Here is a 9,116-nt window from a genome sequence, read left to right as displayed (position 1 = left end):
ACTCACTGCTCATAACTGGGATGCTGAGACAACCTTGGAAGCCAGGCACAAGTGAGAAGTGATGGGTGTCTCCTCGGAATGTGCTGCCCAATTAAAACGGCCTCCTGGATGGCCATGGCGGTTGCTGGAACTACTCCGCCAGGCAGTGAGGGCCAGCTTCCAGGTGGAGTCGGTCTGCAAGTGTTTATTGAGGGCCTACTATGCCTCAGGCTTCAAGCTGGGTGCTGGGGGAAACAGGAGGAGCCACACTGGAGGGTACAGTCTATTTGTCCCAGACAGTGGACAGACAGAAAGCCTCAAGGGTTCTGCTGGTTACACCCCCAGACCCCCTTTACAGCCCCCAGCAACATGAGCCCCGCTTTTCCTCACCATAGGCCCAAGCCCTTAGCCTGTTTCCCTTCCTTTATGAAGCATCCACAGCCCTCAATCTTCCCCTGGCCTTCTCCTCCTCTTAAGCTGGTATGAATCAGGCTGCTGCCTGCTCACCATCCCTGTTCCTGGGACAGCCTGGACCACCCTCTGCAGTGTCCATTCATAGTGTGGACATTAGGCTCACTGCCTCTTGCCCTTGGCAGGGTTCCAGCAGAGGCCACAAAGTGAGGCAATCCCCGTGTGACTCAAGGATGGGCTCATTCCCCAGATTCCCCAGGTGAATTCCCTGTGAGAAGTGGGCCTTCAGACAAGAAAGCTGAACTTGGAAGACAGGCCTCAGACAGGCAAGAGGCCCCCCTCTCTCTAAAGGCATGTGCCCTAAGGGCAGATGTTAGAAGAGGAGAGAAACCTAAGTGTGGCCCACGTGGTATTTGGGTAAAGCAGTCAGACTGCCTGTGTTAAAGTCCAGGCTTCCCCCTTAGCTAGCTCTGTGTCTGTATCTTTTAGGATTGCATCCCACTATGAGAAAGGCACACACACACACACACACACACACACAAAACACAATTTGTCGGGGTAGGGTTGGTTATTTTTCTCATGCGATGAGAAGTCAGAAGAAAGGTAGTCCAGTGCCTGAGTGTGGCTCCAAATGTCATCAGGCACCCAGGCTCTTTTAATCCCTCTACCCAGCCTTCCTTAACATGCACTTCTTGCCTCATGGGCACAAGGTGGCTGCCCCATCTCCAACATCAAGTCTAAATTCCAAACAGGAAGAGGAAGATCAAAGCACAGGTTGAGTCTCCATCACGTTTAAGGAGCTTTCCTGGAAGTCCCACACACCTCATTGGCTCAAACTGTGTCATATGGTAAGTAGGCAGGGAAATGTATTTTTCATTGAGCAAATCACTGCCTCCAACAAAATCAGATCTGTATAAACAAGAAATATAAACTGGTATAGAGCTTGCAAGGAGAGAGGTGAAGATCGATTTCAAGAAGGGGAAGGTATGGGCCGTAGGTGGAAAAAGAGGAGCAATGGTTTCTTGTTGCTTCTGCCAAATATTCTTTTCTTGACCAAACTTTAGTCAGGTTCCTGAACCTTCTCCTAGGCCCATCTGTGCACTTATTGTATAATCCAGTTTTTGCATGAACCCTGCTAAGTCAGCTTAGCAAGAACCCCTCTCAAAATCTGATCACCTTCCATATCTGATTGGATTCCTCATCCTCCATCATCCCCCAGGTATGTCTGATCACCATGGTGTGTCTTCAGCAATAATCCTGTTAGGTCAGTTTAGCCAGAATTCCCCTTACCGCTGATGTTTTCTCTTAGTAATTTTCCATCCACTGACCGGCACCCTGTTCCTTGACTCTAAATTCCCAGTTACCCTGCTGATTCAGACTTGAACCCAATCTCTCTCCCCCACTGGAAGACCCCATTGGTGCAGCTGTCCCTCCATACCTGTCACCATTGCCCACCTTGAACAAAGTCTGCCTTACTGTCTCCAACCAGTGTCATTCAATATTTTTTTCTTTACCATTTCTTATTCTAAAGACTCAGTGGGCTGACTGGGACCAGCAGTTGCGCAGGTGGCTAGACAACAGCAGGGGCATCAGCCTTCCTCACAGGAGAAGGAGGAGAGAGAAGTGGAGATGGCAGAGACCTCGAAGGTCGCCAGCCTCCCTCCACGTTGCAGGACAGGCCCCCCATTCACCCAGTTCAGAATCTCTCCTCTCCCCAGCATCGTCTTTATAACTTCACCTGCTTAGTCTTCCCTCGCTTGCTTCCTTCTGCTGCAAGCGAAGCTCAACCAGGCAGTCACTACAAAGAAACCAGCCCTTTAAAAAGTGTCCTCTAACCCCTTATGTGCATGCCTTGTGTGTGTGTGTCTAGGGCTGCGGAAGGGGACGCCCTAAAGCAGGATGAGGGCAGGTTCTGTGTCTGATGCAATTTTTACCCTCGGCGTCTACACAACCCCTGTGCTCAAAGAATAGCTGAGAATGGCTTTGGCTGCCGGCTCTTTCCGCCTTCCTCTTCCTCTGGAAACTTGAGCCTTTCCCAGCGTTTCTGGGGGACTCAATCATCTCCACTGGACCAGCCTCTAGCCCCGAGTGGACCAGCCTCTAGCCCCGAGAAGCGCTGCTCCAACCCGAACCCCACCCCACCCCAGCTCTCTGCTGCCCTCTCCCGGCGCCGTCAGCAGGGCCGCGAAGAGCGCATGCGCGCGCTCAGGCGGCGTCCCCGGGCCAGCTTGCCATTCTGCGCGTGCGCATCGAGTGCGGGCAGTTCCGAAGACCGAAGAGGCAGGTAAACCCGCTGAAGCGGGCAGGTGGCTGGCGGTCCGGCCCGTGAAGGAGCTTCCGGGAGCTCGTGCCCTGCAGGTTTGGAGCCTTCGGCATTTGCTCCCTCCTGGGCGACTCTGGTGGGCTCGGAGCGCGCTTTTTGCCAAGGGGCGTGACCTGAGCCCGCCTCCCGGGTCTGGGAGTGGAGGGGGATGGGGAATCTTTGAGGCCTGTTATTAATTTGGTGCCTGTTGCTTGTTGGGGAGGTTTTCTCGAGGAGGGCACAGAGTTTGCAAATAGCGGACAGGAAGGGGTGAGGCTGGACCACATGGGAGCCGGGGTGACCCGAGCCGTGGGGCTGTGAGGAGCTGGCGCCCTGTTTCTCCGGCTGTGTGTGTCAGGAGTCGGAGGGGGGTTAGGGAGCACTGCTACAAAATGAGGAGCCTGCTAGAAATTGTGCAGGTGTTTGGGATCACACTCAGGACGGCAATTTGGTCATTTTTGTGTTCTCACTTTTCTCACAGAAAGATGCACGGCCACCAACACGCACTCACTTGCCTCTTTGCGTCCTAGGACATGACACAAGTAGCACATCCTGGCCATGGGGTCCCAGCAGTCCGCTTATGCTCACCTCCCTTCTTGCAAGCGGAAGAAGGCAGATGACAGGGAGGATTTGCTGGCTGAACGGGAGCAGGAAGAAGCCATTGCTCAGTTCCCCTATGTGGAGTTCACAGGGCGAGATAGCATCACCTGTCTCACGTGCCAGGGGACAGGCTACATTCCAACAGGTGAGAGTCTTTGGTGATCATGGGAAGGATGATTCCCCAAGGAGAAGTCCAAGATACCCAGAGGGCTTCTCCGGTCTCCCAGGCAGAACTTTTCTCCTAGGCGGCAGTACCACAGTCATAGGCCATGCCCTGGGCAGGAGCCAGCTGAGCTGACTTGATAAACTTGGGCAGGTTCCACAAGTTCTCTAGGCTTCCCAGTATTTGAAAGCCTTGCTTTTCTTCACTTCCACTCTTTTGTTCGTTGTTTCCTTGGTGTGGAACATTTGGCTTGCTCTAGATTGTGGGATTTGTTGACAGGCACATTTCTTTATTGCTCTCACTCATAAGGCCTGGCATGGCTTTGTGGGGGAGGAGCAGACACCATCTTGGAAGCTTCTGTTCAAGGAAGCAGGTAGTGAATCATTAACAACCTAAGATCTGAAAAATAAATCAAGTGGAGGGAGAAAAACATGCACAGGAGTGGAGCCTGTATTGGGTACAGAATCATCTATCACTAAGTTGGCTCTCATAAAGTCTTAACAATGTAGATGGAGGGTCACAGAGGTTTAGAGCTGGTAAGAACCTTAGAAACCATTTACTCCAGAGCCTTCATGTTACAGTTGAGGACACAGTGGCCTAGAGAGGTAATGACTTCCCCAAGGCTATGCAGCAGCTGAAAGCCATGCAGCAGCTCAAGGCCATGCAGTAAAGCCAGAACAAGATCCTAGATTTCTCCACTTCCACGTCACTGCCCTGGGAGCACTGATAGATGTTTTGTAATTTGTAGCGCTCTCTACATATTTACTTGTTTCTTGTTCATTAGACCCCAAAAATAAAACTGGTATCTTAGAAACGTCTAATTCCAGACAAGTATATTTGTGACAGGCTACTGTGTATGTGATGGAAAGTACTGCAACACATGGGGTTTATTTGACCAAAATTGTTGTTTGTTTCTTTTCTAGAGCAAGTAAATGAGTTGGTGGCTTTGATCCCACACAGTGATCAGAGACTGCGTCCTCAGAGAACGTGAGTCACCAGCGTCTCTCCTGTTAACGCCTACGGTTGTCCCTAGTCCCTTTTTCTGTGTATGAATGCCAGTTAACTTCTTGAAAACGTTATCTGTTCCTGTAAATTCCCCACTTCCTTTAATACTGTTTGCTCAAGCAAGGTGTCTCTGCCCCCATCACAGTCTGGGGAAGGGAACTTGAAGCCAGAAATGTTTTGAGGACAGGGCCAAATGAAGGAACTTGAATCAGAAGGAACTGGAGAAGAGGGTGTCCTGGGAGGTGAAGAGATGTTTCTGTCTACACAGTTCCTCTCTTCAGCTTCTCTTCCCAGACTGCAGACAGCATTCAGATGGGTTTGTGAACCTGCTCCACTTATTCTTTCCTGGTTTGTGATTCCTTGCTCTCTTCACTTTCTTGTCCCTCCCCGCCTCATTCCTGGTTTTGCATTTAATCTTGACTGATTGGACCTTGATATCTGACTGCCTGGGTTGGTCATGTGCTTTGTCGTTTGCAGTCAGCAGTATGTCCTCCTGTCTGTCCTGCTCTGTCTCCTGGCATCTGGTTTGGTGGTTTTCTTCCTGTTTCCACATTCGGTCCTCGTGGATGATGACGGCATCAAAGTGGTGAAAGTCACGTTTAATGAGCAGGACTCCCTTGTAATCCTCGCCATCACGGTAAGATTAGGGCCTCCCTTCCTGGGTTGTGCACCTGTGAGTCTTGACCCCAGGACACTTACACGTGTTTCCTCTCTTGCCCTGATGCAGGCCACCCTGAAAATCAGGAACTCCAACTTCTACTCTGTGGCGGTGACCAGCCTGTCCAGCCAGGTTCAGTACATGAACACCGTGGTTGGGTCATATGTGACAACTAACATCTCCCTCATTCCACCTCGGAGCGAGCATCTGGTATGCCATCCTTTTAGGATCCTGGCCCCGTGGCCCTGAGAGAAGAGTAGGCACTGTGGAATGCCGTCACCTCATTACTTTCCTCTTCCTCTCCTCATTTTCACTTGTAGCAACTGGTTGAGGAAGACCTGATGAGCTCTGTAATTATGAAAAATTAGGGGAAAAAAATCAGCTAGCATTTAAGTGTTACAGGAACAAAAGAGTTTGTCAGAGAAAGCAATTTGCCAGCAATCGAGAAGAGGCCATGTGGTCCGTTGGCCTCTCAACAGGGAAGAGGTTGGAAGATTTGTTAGAGGCTCATCATCTGGATCAGGGGCAGTCTTGGGGAAATATTTTGTATGTGATAGAAGAATGCTCTCAGGTCCTTGGGCTGCTGATAACAGTACTGTTCCTTGTCAAGCCTCCTTAGCCACAGACTGACTCTGGTGTCTTATTTTCAGGTGAATTTTACCGTGAAGGCTGAGATGGGAGGACCATTTTCCTATGTGTAGTAAGGACAATTTTCTCTACATGTGTGCTTTTTACTGGATGAAAGGGATTCAGAGTTGAGCTCAATTGTTCGGGGCCGGTCCTGCCTTAAGTTTCAGCCTTGGGCCTGTGGGTTCCCTAGTTTTGGCCATCTTTAGGTTTATTTGGAGGATGTGGTATTTGATATGTGACTGAAGTGCTCAGATTTCTAAAAGAGAACATTAGGCCACTAGAAGCATTTCCAAGCTGCAGCATTTTGTGATGGGTATGAACAAACAAAAAGATGGTGATATGGGAGGATGGAAGGACACTTGTGGGGACTTGGAACTAGTGAGCCAGGGCAGCACTTAGGCCAGAAGGGAGGGTGTGGGGCAGGGGAGGTACCCAGACGGGGCTGACTGCTCCTCAGTTTGACAGTGTAACTCAGCACTCCTGCTGATTCGTCTTTTTTTAAAAACAAAACCAAAAACAACCATTTCTCTATTTGCTGTTTGGCAGCTTCTTCTGCACGTTACGCGATATCCTGGTGCACAGCATAGTGGTCTTCATGCGGTACGTTGCTCGTTTCCCTGTGTCCAGGGCCTTTGTGTTTGAGCCTAGACCATCAGGCCACGTGAGCTGGCCACCTTTGCTCAGGAGAGCCTGTGGGACCCACAAACCAAAGGGGGGATGCCCAGTACCTTACAGGCACAGACACGGCAGAGCCTTGCTGTCGTTTAGATACAGTGTCCAAATCCCTGTCACAAATCACCAGGGTCACAGTGACCGGTTAGTTGTAGAATTTTCTCCATGAAATGGGGTCGAGTTGTGTGATCCCTTTAGAATCCTGATGGAACTAGTAAAGAAAAGAAAAGCTTTCTCAAGGCATAAGCCCTGGACATCTGGCCAGACTTACTCTGTAGCCACACACATTACCACATTGTCATGGACTGGTAGGGTAATTTCTAGAACCATGACTGTTAAATTTGCAAGTGACAAGGTTCTGCTGCAGACATTTGAAATAGCAGGGTTAGAGCAGGGTTTCCTAGCCTTGGCACTATTGACGTTTTGGGCCAGACAGTTGTTTGTTGCGAGGGGCTGTTCTGTGCATTGTAGGACGTTTTACAGCCTGGCCTCTACCCACTAGATGCCAGTAACATCACCTCCTCCCCCACTCAGTCGTAACAACCCCAAATGTTCAGACGTTGCCAGAAGTCCCCTGTGGGTTAAAATCATCCCTGGTTCAGAACCACATATTTAGACGGTCAGCTCAGGGCACAGTGTCTCTGGGGATGTGGAAAGATCCTTTGACCTCCTGGTTGTGTAACCATGAAGATACGTTATCTAGGGCCTGTGGATATTATTGCCTGAGCTTGCAAGAAGTTACTTGGGCAATCTTTCTTACTTGTTTCATCTCAGAAACAATTAATTCTCATTGGTTTTCCTTTCCCTAGAACTTCAGTGAAGATTTCCTACATTGGCCACATGACCCAGAGCTCCTTGGAGACACATCACTATGTGGATTGTGGAGCAAATTCCACAGCTGTTTAGAAACTGCTCTTGGTTCTTCCATGGCAGCACCTGTCAGAAGAGACACAGCATCTGTTCCCGGGGCCTGAGCCCTGTACCTACCCCAGGCGGTAGAATCAGAGGAGAAATTGGTTCTCTCAGTCCCCAGCAGACATCCTCCTGCCACTAGGGAGGAAAACTCCTCTCTGTAGCGCCATTTACTTTTCTCAGAACCAGCAGGATCACTGCCTAGTGCCTAGCCTATGCCCAGCAAATAGTAGGCACTCAAAGAAGGTTTGAAGAGTTTAACTGAGATCCTTTCAGCTGTTCTTGGGCCATTATCAGTTAAAATCATACCATGGTTCTAGGGTATCAGACGATAGAGTGATCCGGAAATAAGACGGTTGGTGCAGTTGCAGAACTATTTTCGGGGCCTCATCACAGGAGAGGCAGCAGGGAGGGAGCATTTGAATACATTAAAGAAGGAAGCACAGACCATTCAATATGTGAAATTTATTCATCTGCTTCCAAATGCCTAGGAACTTGATTAAAGAAAAAAAAATAACTTTTTTTTTTCCTGTAGAAAGTTAAAACTGTTTTAACCAAGAGTCTGTGGGGTCTGATTTACCCTTCATCCATTGGCTGGAACATGGCTTGGAGAATTTGGTAGAAAAGTAAACCCTGCTTTTGATTCATCTGTGTCTCCTCTGATTGCCTGGATGTCTCAGTAGGCACCTCTGGGGGACCGTAGAATAGTTGCTTGTGAAATGTATCAGCACACGATGGGAAGGGAAGAGAAGAAACCCTGCTTGTAGTGTCCTCATGAGCTCCTATCACAGTCCGTCTCCCTCTGATGGTGACAGGTTGGTCTCTCGCTGTTCTAGAGCAGAGCACTTAGTGCCCCCTGGAGGTGGGACGAGGTAGAGCAGTGATGCCTGAGGATTGAGAAGCTGCTTCCCTGAGGAGGAATAACTTGCTAATTAAGAGGACCTGGTTTGAAGCTGAAAGTTTCTTAAACTGTCTCCACCCTCTCCACCACCCAAAGAGCAGGCTCCAGCCCCACGACGGCAGGGCATCTAGGGGGGAGCTTGAGTAGTCAGTTTCAGAACTCCGCTGAGGTGGGCTCCAGCTCCTCCAGCGCTCGTGCCTTGGGAAACCCTAACAGCAACAGGTGGTGGCATGGGGTCTATTTTCTTTTTTGTCCTCATTCACATAGCCTGATTTTCAATATTAATGATCTTTGCACTCTGAATCTTCAGGCTAAGGCTAAATTCCATGGCTGTTTGGCTTTGGCTGATGCTAACCATGCTTGAGTAACCCAAGAGCTGAGGGTTGAAAGCCGAGTTTCCCTGTTAACCTGGATCCTTTAACGGTCTGTATGTACACGATGGTGATGACTGTTCTGTGTGTAAATCATGGAATACAACTTGTATGGAAGCAGATGTGCACCATTTTTGAGGACATGCCCTAAACACGTGAAGATGTACACATTGCTACATTTTTTTTATTTTCCCATTTTCCAAACAGCCTCTAGCATATTTTTCATGTGATTTTGACAAAGTTACTCCTATTGGTACTTCAGTTTTGAATAATTTTTTGTGGCCATGTGCCTCAGTAGCATTTCTTGCTTCTCAATGTTATCTTTATTTTTTTATTTTAGAACTTTCAAGTTGTTTACTCATTTTTTTTAAATTGGGGTATAGTTGTTTTACAGTGTTGTGTTAGTTTCTACTGTACGGTGGAGTTCTCTGTGCTATACAGCAGGTTCTTATTATCTATTTTATACATATTAGTGTATATATGTGAATCCCAATCTCCCAGTTCATCCCCCC

The 9,116-nt window shown here is 48.9% G+C and overlaps 1 protein-coding gene across 2 annotated transcripts; it reads left to right on the top strand.

Moving 5' to 3' along the window:
- The first annotated feature begins 2,616 nt into the window (after positions 1–2,616).
- TMEM106C (transmembrane protein 106C) lies at positions 2,617–7,979 on the top strand. Of its 2 annotated transcripts, none has more exons than XM_060112966.1 (8): positions 2,617–2,748; positions 3,223–3,437; positions 4,379–4,442; positions 4,938–5,097; positions 5,188–5,328; positions 5,769–5,818; positions 6,295–6,348; positions 7,230–7,979. In XM_060112966.1, the coding sequence occupies exons 2-8, from the start codon at positions 3,251–3,253 to the stop codon at positions 7,324–7,326; spliced, it is 753 nt and encodes a 250-aa protein (XP_059968949.1). In that variant the 5' UTR covers positions 2,617–2,748; positions 3,223–3,250; the 3' UTR covers positions 7,327–7,979. The 2 variants fall into 2 exon arrangements, with proteins under 2 accessions (XP_059968949.1, XP_059968950.1); XM_060112967.1 differs by having other exon boundaries at positions 3,174–3,437.
- Positions 7,980–9,116: the final 1,137 nt, after the last annotated feature.

This window comes from Mesoplodon densirostris, chromosome 11 (assembly GCF_025265405.1).
Source record: "Mesoplodon densirostris isolate mMesDen1 chromosome 11, mMesDen1 primary haplotype, whole genome shotgun sequence".
Lineage (NCBI taxonomy): Eukaryota > Metazoa > Chordata > Mammalia > Artiodactyla > Ziphiidae > Mesoplodon > Mesoplodon densirostris.
The sequence above is the reverse complement of the archived record's forward strand: the minus strand, read 5'-3'. Positions and strand labels throughout refer to the sequence as shown.

What these genes read in the sequence shown, in the direction of transcription:
- TMEM106C (XM_060112966.1), top strand. Translation starts at nt 3,251, where the DNA reads ATGGGGTCCCAGCAGTCCGCTTATGCTCACCTCCCTTCTTGCAAGCGG. An exon ending in GACAGGCTACATTCCAACAG is followed by an intron (nt 3,438 to 4,378) that starts GTGAGAGTCTTT and finishes TTTCTTTTCTAG; the next exon opens with AGCAAGTAAATGAGTTGGTG. An exon ending in AGCATAGTGGTCTTCATGCG is followed by an intron (nt 6,349 to 7,229) that starts GTACGTTGCTCG and finishes TCCTTTCCCTAG; the next exon opens with AACTTCAGTGAAGATTTCCT.